At 45.0% G+C, this 24,261-nt stretch overlaps 1 protein-coding gene across 1 annotated transcript; it reads right to left on the bottom strand.

Moving 5' to 3' along the window:
- Window positions 1-1,552: 1,552 nt before the first annotated feature.
- On the bottom strand, window positions 1,553-23,616 carry E2F7 (E2F transcription factor 7). The gene is made up of 13 exons (XM_033000037.2): window positions 23,608-23,616; window positions 23,322-23,402; window positions 19,771-20,046; window positions 17,604-17,772; window positions 14,895-15,179; window positions 14,086-14,244; window positions 12,902-13,039; window positions 10,791-10,985; window positions 10,038-10,122; window positions 8,900-9,419; window positions 7,754-8,024; window positions 6,063-6,487; window positions 1,553-4,720 (listed from the first exon to the last, which is right to left on the bottom strand). The coding sequence occupies exons 2-13, from the start codon at window positions 23,400-23,402 to the stop codon at window positions 4,544-4,546; spliced, it is 2,781 nt and encodes a 926-aa protein (XP_032855928.2). The 5' UTR covers window positions 23,608-23,616; the 3' UTR covers window positions 1,553-4,543.
- Between the last annotated feature and the right edge of the window lie 645 nt (window positions 23,617-24,261).

Here is a 24,261-nt window from a genome sequence, read left to right as displayed (position 1 = left end):
ATGGATCTTCTCAGAGGATCACAGTCAGCGTGGCTTAAATTTGCCTCATTTGCGTACGAAGCCTTTCTTTTCACCCCTTTATATTCTGAGCCATTAAATTTTGAATTATTGCGCAGGTCACGGAGCCTTGCTCAGGAGCTCTCTGGGCTGGAAGGAGAAAGCACTGCCCTTACCCCGGCACCCCTCAGGAAACCCTCCTCGTTGACCAAGCTGGCTGGGGAAGCCCTGCTTCCCTGGGCCTGGCGGGAAGCAAACTCCGCTCTGCCGCCCGTCGGAGGCTTCACTGCTGCTCCTGCCTCTGACGGGGTTTGCTGGCAGCATTCAACACCTTCCAGCATCAGGGGGCTATTTTTGTCTCCCAGCTGGCTCTGGGCTGCCCAGCCCAGGCTGTGGAACATTAAAACGTTTATCCACAATGGCACTGCTTTTAATTTTATTTTTGTAGAGAAAATTAAATCAGAGGGAATTTGATGTTCCCCTCTATTTTTTTACTTCAAAAGGGGGAGTTTTAAGTGCACCAGTGAGGACAAGAACTGCTAGAAACTACAGCCCTGCTCCTCTGTAAGGAAACAAGGCCATGGTCCTGCCGGTGGAGCTGGAGCAGGGTTAGGGCTTGTTAGTGCTTCTCATACCATATTTAATCTTATTAAACTTATCATTCTTCCTCTGTCAGTTGAAAAGGAAAGTTATTATTGCTGGAGTCGCAGGTCAAAAAAACCCCCAAACAACATTAAGTGAGCTGCTGAGTTTTCCTTTTAGAAATGAGTTTTGAGGAACTTGGCCAGTTGCAACTCACAGGCATTTTGCAGCTGTTGTTGGTGACGTGGGGCACTAACTCATGTCCCTTTAATTACAGGGGGGAAGGGGACGATGCTAAGCTTGCTGGAATCAATAAAGCTGACATTGATTTTAATGGGAACAAACTCGGGTTTGGGACCAGCTGTGTCTTGTGTGTGTGGTTAGGGAAGGGGGAAGAGAAAGGGGGCTATGGCTACGTTCTCCACTTGTGTTTTGTTTTGGGTTTTTGTTTTTTTTTTTTTTTTTTTTTTTTTTTTTACGAGCAGTTGGTGGTTAATAAGCACGCACAAGCAAACGCCGGCCCCTGCAGCAGGGCCTGCCTTGCTCTTGGGTGTCTGCGGCCGGCGGTCGGGCAGGCATTGCTGCCATCCCGTGGAGAGCCGGGCTGCGGGGTGGCTGCAGGCCCCACAGAGGTGGTGGGGCTGGGGATCACCTCGCATGGTTTGGGGCCAGGGCCATCCATCGGGTGTTCCCCTGGCCAGCTCCAGGACTTTAAGAGCCAGTTTGCAGTGCACTGGTCTTCGTGCCTGCAAGAGCTGGAGCGGGAATCGTGCCCGTGCTGTGTAAAATAGCTGGACTCGAGAGCTGCCGGGGTGAGCTGTCGTCCTCTGCTGCTTACTCGGTGCTCAGATCCGACAGGGACGGCTCACCTGGGTGGATGCACGGTGGACGGACGTCTCTTTCTGAGGGCACTCTCCATACTGAAATCACAGCCTCAGTTTTAATTCCATTTTTATTCTGTAAAAGTTTAATATTTTTCTAAAAGATAGTATATGAAAAAAAATATGCAGACAGGCAAAAAGATGGCTGGAGAGCAGGAAAAGCAGGACGTCTAATCACTGAAGAACAGTTATAAAACAGCAATAAAATTAATAACTATATTAAACTAGCAGTGCAAAGATACAAACTGGAAGCAGCTTTACATTAAAAATACAGCTTTTTAAATACAGAAATAGCACCAATTTACAAAAGACAATCAGAAATGTAAACGTGGCTGGTAAATTCAAGTATAAGTTATACGCTCACCCTCCTCAGCAACTGTCTTGGGACAGAAAGGTTTCACAAACCCTGCAGAACATCCTGGGTACGCACTTCACCTCAGTGCAAATACAGATTCTGCTTTTCCAAAGCTACTTTGCTGATGAGTTGTTCCTATTTTATTTTACTTCTTAGCTTTCAGTGAAGGCAAAGATAGGAAAGGTAAATTTACTCCCTCTTGAAAACCAACTCTTCCCCTGCACCGGTCTTGTTCAGCAGCTCAGGTACTGTAAGCAGCACTGATCCCTTTGCTGCCCAACCGCTTCGGTGGTCCTACTCCTATTTGAGTGAGAATTTTGCACTGACAAAAACCAAGACATCATATCAACCCCCTTCTTCTCCCAGGCCCAAATCTGCTTTCACAACCATGAGCCATCAAACAGCTTTGATCGTGAGGGAGTCGATCCTCATTTCCAGATCTGCTGTATTTATGGAAATTCAAAACTGGAAGCAGAAACTGGAAACTGAAGATCCATTTTCAGTCCCTGCATTTTCAAGTATATTTAGGTTAGTTATGGCACAGAATAACATCACTGACAAAGCAAGGCAATTTTTGTGATGATGCTTCAACTGGAGAGAAGAGCCAATATTAGCTCCGATCCTTCTCTCTGCTCCCAGCTGCCATTTCACTAAAAGGCTGTACCGTACTAGAGGGGAGGAGAACAGACAAGTTTGGAGAATCAACATCCACCATGTCATCCACAACCCTAGCAGCCTGTTTCCAGCCCCAACAGCAACAAACGCATGCTAGCAGAAGTGCAAGGGCAGCACCGTGCCGATTACACGTGGCTTTTCAAAGTGAAATTACTTTCAGAGGGCATAGAAGTAATAATTCAGAAGCAAAATTTGTAAACTTTCACAACTGTAGTGTAATTTAAAAAGAAAAAAACCCACCAAACAAACTTAGAATTTAGCAGTCTGAGGATTTCTCTTTACCATCCCCCAAATTTCCTATGATAATTCTACTATAGATTTTCTTTCAATGAGGGCTAACCAGCCCTCCTTATAAGGCTGTTATCGGTCTATTCTAAGATAAGGCCACATTACTCAAACTCCCAGCTTCACTAGAATTCCTTCTTAAACTCCATTTTCATAATACATTTCATTATAAAAATAAGAAACCTCATCAAATCCCCAACCCCCAAAGTCCAAGCCTCCCTTAACCAACAAAGTAGCACATCCAACAGTGTATCTACCCTTGGAAAACCAATACCAAAGACAGAAGAGTTGACAATGCTGGCCTTAGGTTTGATAAAAGTCCAGAGTAACGTGATGTCAACAGCAACACTTCCTTAAATGGGAAACTGAGCAAATTTAATTGAAGATTGCTACACCAGTGAAAACATACCTAAGTGTAAGAGCATCAACTCTTAAAATTATGTCCTATACTACTAATAGCACCATGCATTATTTGAGGACTCTGCATGTTAACTGTTAGACTTCTCCTCTTCTTTATCTTCTCCTAAAGGAATATAGATAATTTTTTTTCCCACTTCCAAAATTCAGGGCTCCTGCTCTTTTCAGCTTCTTTTTGTGGTTTAGATACACACCAAAAGATACTATCTCCCTTGACTTGCAAGTACACTCAACTGCACTATTAACTAGTTATGCAATTCCTGTAAGTGAAGAGTTAGGCACTTAAGTACATACCCCTTAAGTAGACTTAAGTAAACGGCTAAGTAGGCACTTGAGTAGACTCAGGTTAGACTGAATCTAATCATGTGGTTAATAACTTACCAGTGTTCCTTGGTCATAAAGTCTAGACTATATATTTAAAAGGGAGATGAAATCTTAGCACAGTCCTCTCAGTGGCTTCTCACTCTCAAATTACTTTGTCAAACTTATTTAAGGAAACAGGTTTTGTATTCTTTACATCTAACTTGTACATTTTGCTCAGAGTAAAAGAAAAAGAACAAACTCAAGGACTAATACAGTTCATTAACACAATTATAAAAATGTTAACCTTCACAGTTATTTTGGTCTTAATATTTTTCACATGTATACATTCAATCATATTGTGTTAAGTTATTATTAGGTTTTTCTAACCACAAGTGCTGGGCAAATTGTACAACCACCAACTGACATTCAAGTAAGAGAAAAAATATGAGAAAATCTGTTATTCTGAAGCTGCAAAATAACTTTTTTGCACTAAATCCCACTCCATCGTACAAAATAAATAGCAAGAGGCTGCACTCCGGAGGCAGGATTTGACAGATTGGAACCAAGGAAGCAGTTGCTCTCAGAACTGCAAAAGTTTATCATTTGCACCACAGATTTACTCAGGGTAAGTAGAGTACATGCAAAAAAAAAAAATGCTTACCCCGGATAAGTGCTAGACATCTCACTTAAAACCATGAATAAAGAACCCGTGGGGACTCCAAGAAAATCTGCTTGCATCCCCTCACAACAATAAAGAGAGTTTTCCAAATTAAGGCCGTGAGTACAATTTGATGCCCACAAGGCTGTGTGAAGCACAGCATCTGAATTTGAATCGGTACAGAAGGCACAATTTCAGCAAAAGGATTTCAGTACCAAGGGTGATTTTTGAAGAAGGTGGTTAACAGAACCAGTGGGTGAATAGATAGCGGGGAAGCATGCCAAAAGGGATGACATTTTAACGTGCTCCTCTTGTCAGGGTAAGAGCTTGTTCTCTTGTAATCGATACAGGGTCCTAGGACAATCTGTCCACCCTTTCCAATGAGTGGAGTTAATCAGGGCTGCTACTAGAGATTTCCAGTCTCCTCTGCACAGAGCTGGCATTTCTGGTCTGGTTGCCCTCCGTTTTCTTCCATGCAACAGGGTCTCCAAGACTTCCGGGGGTTTTGAAAAATGCCTCATGACGTGCAGGACGAATGCTCTTGGGAGTGAGGGGAGTGGATGAAGGCTATTTGTGAAACAAAACCAAAATGATTCAGTAGGGTGTTCTCAAAGCCTATATGCAAGCACGCAAACAGAAGACAGCTTGCAGACATTAAGCCCTGTGCCCTGCTACTATAGGGAACCACGTCACACATCCTTTCAGAAGCTCCACGTGAAAAGCTACAGGCTTTGCCCCTTTTTGTTCTGGAGGTGCCTGCCAGTACATCACTGCTGGAAGCTGAAAGCCTCTATCCCATTTCCAACTTAAAAGTATTAATGACTAGTTCATACTCATTCATTCTTATGCCAATCTTTTCCTTCAGCTTAAATGGCTCTTTTCCTTCCTTGATGTTCTACTCGCTTTCGTTATTTGTTCGCGTCAAAACAGATCTAAAATTAGTCTCCTAAACCCCGGCCACTTCTGTTTTCAGCATCACTCTGCTGGAACCTCTAATGTTAGAATCTGTAATCAGACTGGCTGCCAACCAGTCTGTTACAGACTTTTTCTAAGGCTCAAACAAGATAAAGTAACATTCATAAAGCTTCCAAAAGTTCAATCTATTTGTCACTGCATTAGACAATAGGAAAACAAATTACAGATTTAAGAACATAAGCTAAAGCAGTGCCAAAATGTCACTGCTAATAGTTGTAAAGACCCAGGTAAGAGAGTGTGACGTGACTGTTTTATGTCACTCATTGTACTTCAGATAAATGAGTCCTTCACTTCTAAATTTCTCTTTGTTTTCTAACTCACAAAGTCTTCTTCTGTGGTAGATTTTTGAAAAATATCTTTTAATAAAGATCAACAAAACCCACAAGAATTGTTGTTTTTCCCCAGTTCTGATGCTGAACAGAGATCAGAACTGGGGTAAGGAGGGAATCCAGGACACTACTACCTGAGAAGTGTTGCAGCCAGTTGACTCCTGAATTATGACAAACAGTCCTCCTGAGCACCTCATGTGTTTCTGTAGCCTTTGCATAACATACATACATCAGTTTCAAAAGGGGAAAAAATACTGACTTGGATTTCTGGGGAAAAAATCCTTGCAACTCACTTTTTTTTTTCCTCTCTTCCTGTAAGATTTTTAAAGATTAAGATTTTTATAATTTTAAAATTCCCGTAAGTTTTTTAAAAACTCACCATTTCACTGTTCAGGGCTAGACTTGCTATGCCAGGCTATGCCTTTCACACTGGCCCAAGCCCTGCCACCGCTACAGACGGCCGCGCAAACTAAGAGGAAGAGAGCAGCCCGCAGCGTGCCGGCTTACCACTGACACACCCGCACCAGCCTGCAGCCCGAGCTGCCTCCAGGCCCGGTGACCTGCCACGGCTCCTCCACCGTCACTCAACCCCCTCTCACTCTTACCTGCTGCAGCTTCAGAAGGGTCACCGGCTGCCCCAGACACAGGGGGGAGTCCAGTTTAACAGCACCGCAAGATCTCGCGAGCACAGGACTCAGGTGCAGAGCGGGGTGAACCGGTTGCTGGGGATCCACCGACGGCACGGGTGAGACCTTGGGGGTGACCACTGCTGTGGTGCCTATGAAAACAGGCGTCGTTGATGCCAGGCTGGACATGCTGAAATTCATGGAGGCGGCAGCTGAGAAGGAGCCATCGGGAACTGGGGAAAGAGGACTGGTGACGGCGGGAGAACAGACGAGAGAGAAGGAAGCCAGGGCTGCTGGCGGCACCACGACGCAAGGGAGGCTCAGAGAAGGTAACTGGCTTGCGGGCAGGCTGAGGGCACCAGGGGCTTGGTTTGCAGAGAACAGCAGATTAAAACTGCTTAATCCTAGACCAAAGAGAGAAAAAACAAAGCGTTAATACAGTTGAAAAATTTTAATTAAGCTATTATAACTTCATCTAGAACAAGAAAGAGGTATGACAATAAAGAAAGAGATAGGCTGCCCAGGAAGTAAACTGTGATAAACATAAGAAAAAAAAGAAGGAAGAAAACTGCCACAAACCCGTGACTCTTCTGACAAGCTCCCTTTCCTTACCTTCCTCCATCTCCCTCCCTGCTGCCTGTTCACTGCATCTGCATCCATTTACTTTGTTCATATTAAGTACCAACCACACACCTTCCCATTTCCTGTTTCTAACTTCAGTTACAAGCAACGCCTTGGCTAAACAAACTCTTTTGTTTCACTAACGGGGATCATATCCTCTGCTATATGAAAACACATACACTGCTTTTAATGAGAAAAAAAAAAACCAAAACAAACCAAAAAACAACAAATGGAAAACACCCACAAAGATATACCCCAAATACGCTCAGTTTCCTGAGAACAACTGAAATACTGTTTTGAAAGAGAAGCTGTTCTCGTTCCCAGTTTGCCTGTCCTTCCAGAACACCAGGATCAACATTTTCAAACTGATCATCTCCATCCTATAAGTGAAATCCCATAGACCCCCTGTGCCACGAGTGAATCAAATCCAAAAGCAGTAGTCATGGAAATCTGCCACACGTATCCTGTTCCCACAAATCAGTCTTCCACTCAACACAAACACTGATACAAAAAAAAAAAAACCAACGGTGGACATGAAATCCCCCTGTAATACTTTCAGCTGCTTCCTCTCCACCCCTACTGTGTTCTACGAGCAGGCCTGGCTACACTCCCAGTGCCTCAGTTTCTGTGGGGTTATCCCAATGACATATGTTACAAGACAGTACAAAGTTCACAGATGATTAAATTCACCCACTCAGGGGGATGCTGTTGCGCTATTCTGGCCACCTTACTGCCAAACCTAGACTTCCAGCTTCTCTGAGTTTTGAATGCTGGATAGGTGTCTTTATGACTGCACATAATTCAGGCATTCAAAACCCACACTATTCATCTCTATTAATGTTTGAGCACCTCAGAAAAATGCCTGTATTTTCAGAGAAGCAACAGTTCATCTGGAGTCAAGAGAATTCAGAGCTGTTAAACTACTACAGAGAACTGCTGACAGCTTTTTATACCAAATATAGACCGATTCTCCTATCTGTAGGTCTCCCTGTTTGCTCAGTGAACAGATGCAAAGTTTGGGTTCTTCTAGATCTCATGGCTGTCCTTACCAGCAGAAGGCTGAACATAAAGATACTGTGGTAGGAAACGTTGATTGGCATTTTCTTTAGAGATGTGCTCTTTTCCTGGAGGGGGCTCATCAGGGTCTTTATTCTGGGACCGTTTTTCTTGCTGCCGAGAATCTAAAGACTTAGGAGACTCCTTGTTTGCAGCCCCTGGAGCAGCAGGACTTGCAAGGTCAACATGAAAATCTTCTAGATGTACAGCAGATGTACAGCCACTTCCTGGGATAGATTCTGCCTTGGGTGACTCAGAAGGCTTCTAAGCAAAAACAAAAGAGGAAATGAAGAGTCCAAACTGAAATAACACAGTGTGATGTCTCTCATGCCCCTTCCTTAGCTACAGAGTAAAATGTGCCTCTGGGCAAAGGAGCAGCACCAACTCGATTAGCAAGTCACCAAATTAAAAACTTTGTCTGAGGGTCTGAAGAGGCATTAGTGATGTCTGAGCTCTGTGCCTTGTGCTGTAGTTCACTTTCAGTACTTGGAGACACTAGATTAGAAATGCCTGAGCTTGAAGATCAGTATTTTATTGATAAGGAAAAACACCTGTTTCTAGTGGCTTACACTGATATGATCTCGAGCCTGACCCCTATTTTTGGTAGCTAAGAGAACTCTGAGGTAGCTGCACTTCACCTTCACTATTGGCCTTCTCTCACCAGCCTGCTGTGGGCAACACTGGGCTTGAGAGAGAGGGACTCTCGCTGAAGAGCAGGAGAAAAGTACAAATCACATTTGGTATAGCTCAGTGGAGTAAGCAATACTGCTGCTGTCTGGGAAGGCCCAAGCTAACAGGGAAGATGAGGAGTAATAGTCACATTGATTTCTTCCCCTCTGGCATGCTGTTTTGTTGAAGACTATGATCAGGACACTGATTCCAAAGAACAGCTGAGCAGCATTTCACTAGGTAAAGTGATCACAGTCCACTTTCCGCTGGTAGTATGAAAACATCTCCCAGTTAATACCTATACTTCCTGACACAGCCCCCTTACAATTTTATTAGCATGTGGGAGGCAGCATTTGTATCTGTAACAAGAGTGGTGTAGTACATTTTCACTTCTGTGAAAACACTGCCGTGGGCAAAAGTCTTTCCTCACTAACAGGAAGCGTAAGTGTTCATGAAATTCACTCCTTTACCTTGGGTACCACAAGTGAGAGGGGCACATCACTCTCTTCCATCGTCTGCTTTTTAGCAGCTGGCTCTTCATCATCTGCAGGTGCAGCGGGCGAGGCGCACTTGTGGGAGCTGCGTTTCTGGCAGGCAGCAGGAGGTACGGCAGCCTGAGCTTCTGCACTCCTGTTTCCCACGTCTCCTGCAGCGGGCAGGGTCTCCCTCAAGTTATTTTCCTGATGACTGCTGCACAACATAAAAAGGGATGAAGATGGGAAGCACAGGAAGGGTTGGTTGGGGAGGAGGGTAGGCCTTCCATTTTCTGTTTTGGAGGTTGCTGGTGTGGAAGGATGTGGAGCTGGGCTGCTGATGCCATTTGTCAACGAGAGGCTTGGCACATCTGCCTGAACCACAGGGAAAGCTGCCTGGGGCAAAGTATTAACACAAAAATCAGAGTCCCCAGGAACTGGAAGAAGGGAGCAAGGTGAGATTATGTTTGGGTTCCTTGCCGAATTTAACACTGTTTCCGTGGCACAAGCTTTGTTCCTAAAAAAAAAAAAATGAAAGGAAGAAAAACATTTAGTCCAAAATTAAACCCTATTTTATCCATAAAAGCAAACGGGTACATGTTGGACAGAAACGTGGAAAAATTACACCACACCACCCCCCCAAACCACTACTTTTACACAGTTTACAAGGAGGGTCAGTTTTTTATTCTTTCTAATTACACAGGAGCAGACTAACCAGGTTTTTCGACAGAACAATAATGCTCTCAGTTGCACTTGACTGGAGTCAATCATTCACAAATGAATTCAAATTAGGATAGGAGTAGGGAAGACACACTGATATGACAGAGAGAATTCAGTGGAACCAGGATTTAGTCAGCCTACCTAGACAACAGGTCAAAGGAGGCAGGGATGACCTATAGAAACATACATGAGATGAAGAACTACTGAAGCTAAAGGCCAACAGTGGTACAAGTACATGTGGGTATAAATTGGCCGTGAAAAAAGGAAAGCAAGCCACACTGAGACCTAGCAGCATTAAAATAGTAATAACGAGACTCCGGCAGTTTTCTATCTCAGCCTCATCAACGGAATCTAGCCTTGAACTAAACATGACAGGCATGAAGCTGAAACTGGACAGGAGTTAAGACCAACCTACCTAGTATTTTCCTCTATTTTCTGCCTGCAGACAGCTGCTAGATTTATCATTTTGGAGCAATACTCATCTGAATTCACAAAACAAGCTGAAAGAACAAAGGAACATTCAATTAATAACAGGTAGGTTTACCAAGCATATTTTGATACTGGCCATGTAAAATAATTAGTATAATTTTTCTATCCTGGCACATTTTTATAACATCCACTAATCACCTAGAGCCAGAACCTGCAAGACACTCAGAACTTTCAGTCCCACTGGAGAGGTGCTTGACATCATCATTTCCTCTGAGAATGAGCTGTGAAAAGCTCTATAATTGCTTTATTTTTTTTTTTAACAGCTATCCATTATATTGTTACAGTAAATTCCACTATATTAGGAACAATAAAATAAAGCAAGCTTTTGTGGCTGAAGAATCTTTCTTTATACTAAATTTTAACTAAATTTATAAATAAATTTAAATTTAATTTTAAATTTTTACAGAAGAAACTGTAGCATAGTTGCAGTTAGTGGAGAAAGAAACATTTACAAGAAAACAAACTGCAGATTCAAGGCAGTGTGGCCCAGATACATCTCATCTAACTTTGGGCGCTTGACTGAAAAGTCCAAACCAGAAGACTCATCGCACGGACAGGAGAAATATATGCACCTCCCAAGGGTGAATCAAGTATTTAATTGGGCTAATTGACCCAATCAAGTGCCACATTTGGGCAGATCCAGCAGGATAAAAAAAGAACATGCTTCATTAGTAGTTACCTTGCCTCTCTTGACGTGGGCTGTTGGGCTCAGAACTGACCTTCCTTCTGGTCCCTTCATGAGGCTGTGCGCTGCTAAATGAAGTGTGACGTGTAAGCCTTTGCCTTCCAGTAGCACAGATCTGGTACGCGGCACAGGCTCCTGTCTGTGTCCCTGGCAGGGGATCAGTTGTCAGGCTATGCCCTCTTGGCTCATCTGTAGGAACATAATTTTGTACAACAGTCCTTCAGGGAACACAGGTCATCACTTAGGCTTCTGCCCTTCTTACTGAACTTGGCCATAAGGGAAGAGGTAACCTCTATAGCAACTCAAACCCCACAACACCGAAGCAGACCTAAGCTCAGTAAGCACCAGTACACAAGATAAGGGCTTCCCTCCTTTCCATTTGTCGTGGTTTGAACTCAGAGGGCAACTGAGCACCACACAGCCACTCATTCCTCCCTTCTCTTCCAGTGATGAGAAGGGACAAATAAGCCAGGCTTGGGATTCGAGATAGGACTGGGAGGGGCAAATCACCTATTATGGTCACGGGCAAAAGGCGGACTTGTTAGGGGAAATAAAAAAGAACATAGATTTATTACAGACATTAACAACAACACTTAACAGAGTAGGACAGTGAGAAGCATTGCCACATCTTGAGAACACCTGCCCCTCACCCCTCAGTGGGGCTTCTTCCCAGGCTCAGCTCTGCTCCCGATATCTCTACCTCCTCCCCCCAGCGGCGTGGGGACAGGCAATGGGGGGTGCAGTCAGTGCTGCTGCTTCTTCCATCTTCGGTGGGGGGAGCTTCTGGAACCTCTCCCCCTGCTCTGTCACGGTCCCCCTCTCACAGGAGACAGTCCTCCACAAACCCTGACATGAGTCCCTCCCACAGGCCACATTGCTCCCCACACTGCTCCGTCATGGGTCACCAACTTTCTCCGACTGGATTCTCTCCCACGGCTGCAGCCCTTCCCGAGCTGCTCCAGCGTGGGACACCCCCACATGCTGCAATCCTCCCAGCGCTGAGCTACAACAGCAGAGGCTACTTTTTCCCACAAGACCCCAGCTGTCTTCGGGCACAGCACCTTGATGACCCAGGCAAAACACAGGCCATAAATCAAGGTCTGCTCCACCGTAGATCTTCATGGGTGGCGGGGGGGGCTGCCCTGCCGTCTCACCACAGGATACAGGGGGGTCTCTGCTCCGGCACACCTCCCCCCTCCTTTCTTCCTCCGTTCTTCCACTGACCTTGGTGTTCATGCAGCTGCAGCAACTCCTCCTCACAAGTCTGACTTCTCCTCACCACGTCCCTTCTTAAATACGTTATCGCAGAGGCACAGCCGATTGGCTCAGTTTTGGTGCAGAGGTGGAGCTGAATTGGAGCTGGGGGAGCTTCGAGAAGCTTCTCACAGGGGGCCACACCTGTAGCCCCCTCCCCTGCCACCAAAAAACCCCACCACTCACTCAAACCCAGGACACCATTCCATGGCAGCTGCAGCAGCAGCTATGCTACAGTGTGTGTAGCAAGGAGGAGAAAGGGTACTAAGATAGCATTAACACTACCCTTCACTTTTACTTGGTCTGGCACTGGCCCGACCCAATGCATTACAAAAGGGCTTCCCTTTGCTCTGGCTTCTAGCCAAGAATTCGCAGCTTATAGAGATCCTCTAGCCCACCACCTCCTTCTTTGCAGACAAACCTTTTGTACAAGGGGACGTGTGCAAGAAACAGCCTCGCTCTACCTTGGTAAGTCCCCTTACAAAGAAAATAATTCATTGTCTAATTATGACAGAATCACTGAGATGTAGCAATCCAGGAAAGCTGTGGACCCAGATCTGGAGATGTAGGCACTATCTGCCATTGCTCTACAATTCATACGGTTATTCGTACAGCTATGTAAGTCGGTGTAAAAATACCAGCAAGACACAGTACCCTTCAACGTCCTCCCCACAACTCTAGTCTTTGAGCATAAAGTCTAACAAGGGCAAAAGCTGAGCTGGCCAGCAGTTAATAATCACAGGGTGGACAATGAATGTCAAGCCATTCTTTACACATGGAAAACAACCTTTTACCACTTGGGAAGGGATTGTCAAAACAAAAAGAAAAGAGATGTGAGCTACACGAGTTACCAGTCTTTCCAGGGAATTCCACAGGCCCAATCCACTTGAAAGCTGGTTTGCGTCCTCGTTCTTCTGTGACATGAACTTTCTTGATCAAGCCTAGGCTGGTGAGAACATTGGCGATATCATACAGTCTTCGTACCTTTGCTAACAAGACAGAGCAGAAATAGTCAAGACAGTCACATTTACAACACATACAGTACATATTCACATGGCAATTTCATTCCAGAATATCACCACAGCTTTCATAGACGAGGTGGATAAAATCAAATTGGGATGGACTTAAGCTACCTCCTATGAAGCCTGCCACGCCAGCTCCCACCTGCTTGTAACTGCTTTTTCATATTTTATCTGTTCATCCATCTTAGCTGCTCAGGTTTAAGCTCACCTACCTCATTTTGATGGAAAGGGGTTAGGAAGTGATTATATCATTGGCTTGCCCAGAAAAGACAGCTAGCTCCATGTGCGGTTAAGACAAGCACTTGGGGGCAAGAGGCACATAAGTGCACAGCTAATCGCAAACAAACATTTATCATCTTAAAAAGCTAACACTTAGAAAAATCTCTGTGACTCCAATAAATAACATGTTTGAGCTGAATATGATGACCACAGGTTGTCCAGCCATCCCTCCCAGTATTTGGGGCAGAATTTTAAGACTAAAGTGTAAGTACTTTATTTTAAAAGTACTTTAAAGAATTAAAGTCTGTATTTTAGAAGAATTATTTACTAATGCTGAGTTTTCCCATGTTGTCCAAGGGTTCAAAGTACTAATCCCTACTAACTGAAAAGCAAACTGCCATCCAGCTGTCGAAGATTTCTGGGGTAAAAAGGAGAAGTAACATATTTCTGCAGAGAAGAAAATGAACTCCATTAAATTAAACAAGTTTTATTTCAATAAGTTCTGAAACATCATTCAGAACGGTACAGGAAACGTGGTCAAAGTATGAAAAAAAAAAAAAAAGAAACAGTCAGATTTCCCTTCATTCTGTATTTAAAAATTGGAGATAATTGACTCTTCCCCACCGCAATCTCTGTTTTCACAAACTGGGCTTTGCAATTAAGAAAAACCCAAGCCCTGTTTCAGCAAAAGATTCCTGACCTGGGCTTGCCATTACCTGCTAGTGTCTGTCCAAACATGCCCCTGTTTCCTTTACTCAGTATCGGATTGACTTGTCTCTCAACAGCCAACTTACTTTTAAATTTGCTGTGGTCCACTGTATCCTGGGTCTCTTCTATCAGTATCTTTGCTGCGATGTCCAGAGTGACTATCTTGGTCTTGGAGACAAGGAACAGCATGACAAACTTTTGGCTCATAATCCGCAACGACTTGTCCTTTCTGCTGTTTGCAGATGCTGTGTTACAAATAATATCCAAGCCTCTTAGCATACATCATCCATCACAGCCAGAAAACTAGCAAGTAGGTTTCTCACACACAAAAGGGGTAAAGTATTTACTTGTCAGGAAGCAGAAATCTTTTGAAAGGCGGCAAATAACTGAGTAATGCAGACAGAAGTATCTCTTCAAAAGGCAATAAAAATTAAAGCTTGCAGAAATAGCTTTTAGAAAGTCGGATTCCAAAGCTGATTCTACGTTACGTTACACAGTTCTGAGCCACTATAATTTTGTGACTCCAATGGGCTTTGTAACTTAAAACACTATGTATTATATGGGCAGCGTGCAAACAGTGGACAAATGGAAGATGGCACTTTCTGTCAGGATAAAGCATTTACTGTCAGGTACAGGTGGGGACAGAAGAACTGGAGTGTCTGGCAGAAGTTCCCGACGGTCTGTAGGACAGAGTGAAAAATTCATCCTGAGACCTATGCTAGGAACAGGATAGAAGGAAGATTTCTGTCACCGCTGTGGTGAATTCAGCACCTTTTTGCAAAGAGTGGTTTTTTTATTATTTAATTTAAAAGTAAAGAAAGGGAAAAAGTCACATAGTAAACTGGAAAAAGAAACCTGTGTCCGTGTATCACATCACACACATTAGTTATCTTACCAGAGGTACAATCTGGTTCTGAAAAGTCCAGTAATGGTCTGTCTTGAGAATCTGGAATAGTTTCCTTTTTCCGTTCTCCAAATTTGTACTCCAAGTCCTGCTCCTTGTGCTGGAAGAAGGTCATTAGCTCTCCATACTGCAACTCTCCTGCTTCCTGAAGCGTTTTCAGAGTTTGACTGAGGTTGTGCCGGCCATGCCAACAATACTGGTTCTTGGCCACACGGCTAACCAAGTGCAGTGACTCCAGGACGTTCACTATATCATAAATTCGTCTTCGCTCAACTCCTGTTTTAAGCAGGGGGTGGGGGTGGGGAAATAAAAAAGACATAGATGCTCATCTAGTTTTAATATGTTCTTCAGCAGAACCAGAACAGAGGACAGGCCGTTTTCTAACACCGAGTGTTCACATTTTTCATTGTTCACCTGGACAGATTACATTAGATCCATCCATATTTGCACAATTAAGAACTGATTTATGCACGGCCAGCCCCATGGTATGATGCTCGTTGTTTATTTTCTTAACTGTGGGCCCGGCCATGGCTTCACCTTAGAGCACCTACGCTGTGTTTAGAAGAACTGATTGCAGTCTGCCCAGCCGCGCTCACTCAGACCTGTCCAGATTTCCCTGAGGTTTTCAGAGCACTCTGGCCCTTCTTGTCAGAGAGCTTCAGAGCTCAGACTCATACCTGTACACAAGCCTGTGTGTAACAGAGGGCAGGAAAGGGGCTGAGCCTGGCCCTGACACAGGGCAGATACAAAAACCCACTCCTACAGGGACCAGTGGTCCTCCACTTGCATTTCCAAGCTCATACCAAGCAAAGAAACGTCAAAGGCGTCACAAGGTACAAAGCAGTGGAGAATGAGACTCACTGTTTTCAAACGCAGCAGAAGCGAGACCGTGGTGCTGGCTGGGTCTGCACCAATGGGAAACCTATGAAATATGTCCAACTTGGGTCCAGCCTGACTGATGTGAGCAAGGTTGGGGGATGAATATGAACAGGCCTGTGGCTCTGCTCACTGGCCCCAGTACTTGCATCCAGCGCTGCTTGAAGCATGGCTGTTATTTGTAGCCCAGTGTACTGTGCTGGTGGCACCATCTGCACCAGAAATCCCATAACGGTTAACACCAGCTGAGCAGAACAAGTGCTAGCCAAGGGCAAAGGTTTTGCAAGACTTTCCTGTGGAAGGCATTTGTTTACCCATGTGGAGAATATGGATAATACTTACCAGCCTCAAATGGATATTAGGATAAACAACTCATGAGTATTTCCAAGTGTGTGGAGTGAAACATACTCTGGAAAAACAAGAGTGCTACACATATCCTGGTGTCTGTCAGGCACCAGCGGGGTAGTCCCCTTTGTGGCCTTTCCCTAGGTCTTCAGTGAACAAAGCAATATACATTTGTAGCAAAAGTTGTATTACAAACATCATTTGTTACACAGAGAGCAGCATCAGCAGTGAATAATTTTGTGGTCCCTGAGGCAAGTAGATACAGGCAAGGAAGGAAGTGAAAACCAAAGGGAGAAGAACAAGTGCACTCCCTTCTGGGAGGCAGAATCCCCAACAGTAAGTTTTAAACCAAAGTTTCTAACATTTAGGAAAGCAAGGTAACACCACTCCCAACTCAGAATAAAGTACTACTCATGTTCAGCTGTAGAAGGCTGGCGCACAGGCATCTCATGCAAACACAGAAAGGAGTAACTGCAAAATCTAAAAGAACAATATAGTTTAAAAAGTAATTTATTTAACTGTTTACTTCATCTGAATTATCTGCTATTTCCACTTCCCATTACCAAGGCAAATAAGTAAGTATTTCAAGGACTTTCAAGGACCAGAGTCACAGAGGACATCACTCTTCTGTTCCCTTTCTTCCCACAACAGACACATTTCATTTTTGCTACCTCTCTTCTGTTAAATACCTGAGTTCTAAATGTAGATACAATGATTACTTAAAGTCCAATTTTGTAAAGCCCTTCTCGTCTAAGAGACCTCTCCAAAGACCTGGATCTTTTTGTTAGTGGTGTGACCTGGCTAAGCCCTCTCTCCCAGATCTTATTGCTTCTCTCAGATATTTCATTAATCTTTTAGCTATGACCAAACCTAACAGCAGACCCAGCAAAAAGGCTACTCAATACCTTCTTGCCACCTCAATACAGCATGTTTTCTCATTCTACGCTTGCAGGTCTTCTGGTAACCTCACCTCATAAGAAAATATTTAAAGCTAAGATAACCTTGGTGAATCATGAGATCTTGGAAGATACAATGTCAGGCATGTTACTGAAATCAGGCAGTAAACCCAACTGATTTCCTGCATCACCTAGTTTGCAGTTGTTTCCCCAAATGTTTCATTTTGACAAAACTTGCTGTTTGTAAGTCCTCTTTCAGAGGGGTTGTAACTTATAACTCCTGCAGTCTTCATCAAATTTAAAATTTAAGAAAGCAACAGAGTTTGTGAACAGCTAGAGGGTAGATCTGTCTAGTAAAAAGTACTGTCAGAAAGCAGATTTCAAAATGGTTAGCATTATCAAGCAATAAAGACACTTAGGAATATTAGGCATTTACAACTCTTGATTAGTATGATTAGAAGAGCATCTAGACCCAAGAAAAGGCAGACCCTGAATGTACACTGTAAGAAGGATGATCTTTTGAAGGCCCTCCTGTCGGGTTACCCCAGGTGATCAGTTACCCCGTTTTTGCAGGCATACATACCGAGAATTGAAGCCACTTCATCCAAAGAAATAGTAGTTTTTTCTGTTGACAATGGATAACTTGGATAGCGAGCTAGAAACTTTTGGCACAAGAGTCCTAAGCTTTTCTGTTTTCTGCTGGGCCTCTGTTTTTCAAATTCATCAACCGTGCTGTCGTCTACCATATCATACTGTTAAAAAATAAATGTTAACCCTTTAGTGTAGAGATTTAGAAGCAAGCCATAGCCAAGGGAGGCATATTTCAGATGTTAGATATATTTAAGCTCAGACTTTGTAATAAGGAAAGAAACACGGACTCCTCGCAAGCGCGGATTACGTACTTTTGCTTGCAGGCTCTTTTTAATTCATCACACAAGATATCTAGAGAAAAACTCTTATCTGCGAGAACATAAAATAATGGTTATGCATAAGGAAATAAAACAGTAAGACCAAACAGCCAAGACTAGCAGATGATGAGATTCTACTTAGAAGGAATATTTCTTTTTGAAAGGATAAGGAATATTCCCTCAAACACCTCCGGATCCATTAAACCAAAAGATGTACAAGTCATCAAAGAGTTCTTCTTTCAAGAGATTTCACTGCTCTTTACAGTGCCTCTATAACTTTAAGAAGCCAGGGGTTGGGGAGGGGGACACATGATGCTAGGAGACTATGAAACGTACCACCCAGTCTCTGCGCCTTAAACCCAGACAAGCTGTTAGCTTAAGTGAACACTGTAAGATGGTTTGAATATGGTCTTTCTGTCCCTGCAGGGACAAAAACCCAAAGAAACAACAAAACTGTGACGGCAGGAATGTATGAAGAGTTATGTTTATTTATTACAAAATGAGAATAATGGTGGATTTTTCTGCACTGGTAACTTTGGGGTTTTGCTTCTGTGTCAAAAAAATGAAAAAAAATCATAATCTTTCCCTCTGGCAAAGAAAAGCTGCGAGTGATGGCAGCTGTTGAAACCCAAGTTCCCTTGCTTATGAGATCTTAACTGCCCTTTGCTGGCTGTGACTAAGTGACCTTGTGGCAGGCTGTTGCTCTGATTGAATTCTTTGAGTTTTATATGGTATGGAAATAGCAGCATTCTTACAGTAAAACTTTTACATCTTTTGAAAGTTAACTTTTTGTGTGGAGAAAATTATTAAGAGTAAGTTTTAATAAATAGAAAATATTCGAACCCTTTATAGTAGCCACCCCAAAAATGCTATAAGATCTTTGCAGGCTTGGAGTGGTAGTGAACTAACCTTTGACTATTTTTTACTTACTGGAAGCTATGTTAGGAATTATCTTTAGAGAGCTGTTTGTTTCTTTATGACTATCTATCTAAACTGGACAATTTTCCAGACTGCTGTCACAGTAAATGCAGTGAAATCTCTACTTGTAGAGTGATCTGCACCTATCAAATGATGCTTCTCAGTAGGGGTACCCCAGAACTCTCTTCCTCCCACTGAAATCATCAAGGAAGGATATTCTACAATAAATAATCCAGGAGAAGGAAATCGGTTGTTAGAACAAAAAAAAAAGTCTGAATGAAGAAAACTATAATGATGTTTATTATGACCTGATGTCATCCACTGCATGGACGGACTTCCTAAACTGAGACAGGGATCAGCCCCTGAACTGCCTGAGCCTCCACAAGTAAAAAATCTCCCAAGCACTTGACCATGCTGTCTGACTACTAGTTTGGGGGCTGGGTGAAAGGCGGGAGAAAGGTTTTAACTGACTACTCTGTGGGGCTGTTGTCGGCAAGATATAAGATTTCAGAAGTGTGTTGAAAAATATACCCTCACCATTGTCGAATTGCTTTTGAAAATGTTGCCTGTCTTTTTAAAATGACCTGGCAACTTTCTTTCTGAAGCGGTTCAGAAGATAGCATCAGAAGTACTTAAGTTGGAGAAAATGGCACATTTAAGCTCTACTTCTTCCCCTGTCCTTTTAAGTAATATCCAGGCTCAAGAGAGGGGTCTCAGGTCAGTTACTAGTAAGACAGCTACTTTTAGTCTTTGAAAGTCCTACTGCTCAGCCAGTGCTGCGCAGGCAAACTGTCCTTGGAGAATCTTTTACAATTCTGCAGTTTCCCATAGGGAGCAAAAGACCAGTCGGAAGAGAACTGAGGCACAATGTAAGGAAGGTCTGAGTCCTAACTGAACACAAGGTAATCATGTTCTGAGTCTCACCTGTAATGAATCAGGTGTGTCACTCTGCTCACTGTTTTCTATGGGTCTGAAGAGCTCTTTCTTCTTTTCCCTGTCCCTCATGTCAGGGCTAGCAGCACTAACAAGCATCTTCAGGTTAGCAGTGGGGGTCCAGGGATCAGGCTGAGGTCTGTCAACGGGCTTAACAGGTGTAATTGGATTTCTTTCCGGCGTGCAGCCTTTTTGCTTTGACAAGTCAACTGGTTCATTCTTAATGGGAGTCTTTGGGGCCATCCTGGATCGATCAAATATGTTTTCCTATTAAAAACAAAGTTCTTTAGACACAACAGGAAAGAAAACAGTCCAACAATCAGTTTCATTGCTCTTACGAAGGTAATTGTAGTGACTCATGCCTTGGCACTCGTACCTATATTTATCACAGTTCTTCTGCCTTTGTTGGAAGCGGTAAAATATTCTACATGCTATTGTCCTGGAGGCGGCATATTTGAGATGCTGCCCTGAATTACAGAACCTGGGGTCAACCAGTCAAACTTGTGGCCTATCAGGCTTTTAAACTCTGACTGTTATTACAAGACAGCATCACCCACAAACATAAATCACCAAATTGGATCGAAGCCGAAGTAATGCATTGGTCACATTACACTTAGCAAGAAAACATGTTGTTCTGCTTGAAAGGTCCCCAGTGAAAAGCCATGCTGGGGATGCAGCTCAGACTGTTATGCCAAACTAAAGTGGATGTAACTTCATTTGCAAGTGAAGCAAGCTTTGCATCTGCACTACCTGCTGCTCAAAACATTGAAGAAAATCTCCATAACTATTCCTTGACTACAGCTAAGAGCTGTTAGAAGGAAAAGTCTGATAAAAGATCAGCTGATGAATTATTCCTCTACTTAAGCTCAATTCCCTCCGGTCCCTAGCTTCAATCAAACTTTTTTCATATTTCATCTTTGGGTCCAATTTTACCCCTTCCTCTTACTGTAAGGATTATCACTACAGATCGACTAATTTCAGTGGACTGACTCAAGAAAGCATCAACGGTATCCCTAAGCTGAGACACCTTTTTGAGTAACAAGACACTATTTCACTCTAGTTTGTTAGTGCAAATAGCTCAGGAAGACTAAAGGAATGAAGTAGACGGGATGCCTTATTGGCCTTTTTTGCAGGATATCAAAACTCGAGGTCCAGGTATCCTAAACCTGGCACTGAGCAGGACTTCCAGAAATGCCCATGCAGGAAGTTGTACTGTTGCTTTTTGCCCAGGGAGATCAATGTTCTGTTCTTGGACAGTCCAGTTATCACTTAATTCTGCTTGATACCCTATAAACAGGACACAGTGTTTTTTGGAACTCTAGCTAATATTGCTCAGTAGTTTCTAGATTTAGTCCCTTGAAATGATTCTATGCACCTTGAGTGAAGTGAGAGAGAGAAAGTGAAGCAGACAGATTATCATCAGAAAGCTAGGAGACTTTATAACTTGCTGAGTTTGTCAGTGAAGCCTTTGGAACCACAGCAAACCGCTTTTAAACTATAAATCAGGCTTGAAGTTCTTTGCTCTTCAGTCTAGCTGTGGATTTTTTTGCTGTTGGTCTCAAACTGAGCAAGTCTTCTTGCTCTGACTAAGATTGCCACTTTATCTTTTTTCAAAACGAGTTTTAAAAATCTAACATGACAACTTTGAGGCTGGATATTGTTATTATGTATTTTATTTTGTGCTGCAGTAAGTCCAATTCTGAAATGGAATATAGCCTGAAAGAAAATGTTAAGTTACTACTGGCTTGCTGTAAGAACTTTCCCAAGTTTTGCCTTTTATTTGGAGCAATTCAGCTATTGATAGCTGATAAATTTAAATAGGTGATTCCAGATATCATCTTATCAGGTACAGTCTATCTAGAAAGGAAGAAAAAAGCCAGCTTCAGTTGTTACTAGAACTTCTACTAGGAACATTTTGTAGCATTCAAATCGGAAAGGAATTTGGCGCATCAAAAGCATTGTGCTCTGGGCACCGATGAAGAACGCTTGTGCATACACTGACCTATGAATTACCCAAAAGGATGTAATAAGTATATCTCCTTTTACAATTAAGTTGGCCAGTTATAGCTTACTACACTGTGATAAATAGGGGTCAATTTAGAGGCCATGGTACTTCTTGGAATATATGTTCACATAGTGTTGGCCCTCAATATATTCTTGCAGTTTCACATTTGGCAGTGAATCAACACTTAATCTGTAATGGAGAAAGTCTACCTTCCCCTCGAGTTCTTGCTCACGATGGCTGGTGTTAACTGAACTGCAGCGAGGACAACTGAAGCAACCCAGTGTTCCACTACCGCAAATTTTCATGTTTGTACAAATATAATAACAAAAAAAGTAGTGGCACTACATGAAAAGCACATATCTACTATCAACCTTTCAGATCTTTATTTCCTACTAAGGTAGGCAATGCTTTCACTCCCTCTTTTCTTTTTTTCAATAGCTGCAATGCTTGATGAACTCCTAGCCGTATTTCACAAAACTGCAAGGGCAGTTGGTGGAAGCATAAGATTCACCTTGATCCGAGCAGAGATGGCTTACAAATACAAGAGAACAGGAAAGGCTGGCTTAATGAACTTAGTATGCAAGAAGGAATTGAAACAAATCTCTGAGATAGTGGGAGCTGAGTCTAGCAAGAACTATGTGATCTGTGGAGGGCTCACATTGGGCATGGACAGCAGGTCATGAATCAGGTCTAGTTCAGGAGACACTACTGAGCAAGGTATGCCTGAGGCTCTATAGCCTATCTCCCTGCTGGTGGGGCAGGGGGGAACGACGAGCTTGTTTCTTGCTGAGTGGCACTGCTGAGCTGCTTGACCTGGGAACACCACTGCAAGGATACCGGCATACTTTTCCAGGCCATAAGGCAAGCATAGCAGACATGTGGAACAGCATGGTCAAACTGCTGCTAAATACCAGGACTATACTATTGCCATGTCACGTCAGGCCTAGTGTTAGATAGCTTTTGAACGGTGAGTCTGTACAAAAATTCTCCTCCACCTTACCCAGCAGTAGCCGCTGGTATGCTTGAGGTTACCTGGTGTGTTTTGCTTATGAAGTGAAAGCCAAAAACCATCTCCCTAAGACTGGTGCCAGAGTGCAATCGCTTCATTTACTGACAACAGCGGTGTTCCCCACGGTCGTTTTACTGCTTCGTCTTTTTATCTTAACAGAAGCGCAGGACACCCCTGCGGTCCGGGCGCCGACAGGTCTGGTGCTGCCGGCCCCACCGCCGCGGCAGGACAGCCCCGGTGGGGTGCCCCACGGGGCAGCACCTCGCACGCTGCCCTCGGGAGTCAGAGGGACACGGCCCGGGGACGCGCGCCTGGCCGCTCGGCCCGATCCACCCCCAAATCCCCGCCCCGGGCCGAGGCTCTGCGTTCCCTCTGCGCCAAACCCTCTGTGGTCCCCCCAAACTTCCTACCCCCCCCCCTCCCCTTCCCACCCTCCCCCCGCCGCCGGAGCTTCGCGATGCTCGGCACCGGGAGAGCCGGAGTGAGGGGGGGACAGCCCGGCCCGCCCCTCCGCGCCCACCCGCTCACCTTCTGGGCCGCTTCGGCGCGGCCCCGCCGCCCCGGCCGGCCGCTCGCCAGGTCCCGCAGCGCCAGGACGCTCACCTCCATCTGCAAAGTGAAACAGGCGCTTCTTTTAGCCCGGCCCTGAAAAAAAGAGGGAACCGCTCCCGCCCCGGGGTAGGTGGGAGGGCTAGCGCCCCAGCCCCCGGCGGGACGCGAGGGGAGCGCGGCAGCTCGGGGCTGCGCTCCCGGGGAGGGGAGAGAGGGCGGGCGGGCGCCCCGGCCCCTGCGGCGGGAGGCTCCGCGCCCTCACCTCGGCGGCGGCCGGGCGGTGCGGGGGGGGGGGGGGGGTGGGGGGGGTAGGCGCGGGGCTCTACGGCTCCCGCCAGGCGCCCTCAGCCATCGCTTTTACAATCCGGCCAATCAGGGGCGGCCCGCCGCGGAGACCCGGCCCCGCGGCCGGCCAATCAGCGGGCGGGCCAGGGCGGCGCGCGGCGGCGGGACGCGGGACCGGGCTCCCGCCCGCGCGGGGCCGCTTCGCTCCTTTTCTTCGCGCGGTCGCCGGCGGCCCTCCCCCCCCCCCCCCCCGCTTCCCTTCCCTCCCCCCCCCCCCCCCCCCTTCCCTTCCCCCTTCCCTTCCCCCCCCCCCAGCTCCCGCCGCTGGGCCGCCAGCGCCAGGCGGGCCGTTGGCAGGCGGGAAAGAGCCGCCCGGGGCCGGGCGGGCGGCAGGTGGGGCTGAGGATTGGGTTGTCTCCACCGAGCAGGGGTGTCCAGGCTCTTTTCCCCTCCGCACCACCCCACCACCCCCCCCCCGAACCGTTGTGAGGGCGGGTCTGTCGCTGAGGGGTTAATTCCTGATGGAAAGGCGGCGGGGGGAGTTGGGGAGAGGATATGGATCCTCTTGTCCGGCACCGATCAGTCCTTAAATCTATGGGGGGGGTGGGGAGGAAGGGCTGAGGCGGGTGCA

This window comes from Tyto alba, unplaced genomic scaffold (genome assembly GCF_018691265.1).
Source record: "Tyto alba isolate M040663 unplaced genomic scaffold, T.alba_DEE_v4.0 Super-Scaffold_2, whole genome shotgun sequence".
Lineage (NCBI taxonomy): Eukaryota > Metazoa > Chordata > Aves > Strigiformes > Tytonidae > Tyto > Tyto alba.
Note: the sequence above shows the minus strand (reverse complement) of the source record. Positions and strands in the feature narration are given on the sequence as shown.

Excerpts from the sequence above, each read along its gene's own strand:
- E2F7 (XM_033000037.2), bottom strand. The coding sequence starts at position 23,402 with ATGGAGGTGAGCGTCCTGGCGCTGCGGGACCTGGCGAGCGGCCGGCCG. Across the intron at positions 13,040-14,085 it reads GGACCACAGCAAATTTAAAA|CAAAGGTACGAAGACTGTAT; the intron begins GTAAGTTGGCTG and ends CTGTCTTGTTAG. Across the intron at positions 10,986-12,901 it reads GGAATTCCCTGGAAAGACTG|ATGAGCCAAGAGGGCATAGC; the intron begins GTAACTCGTGTA and ends ATGTTCCTACAG.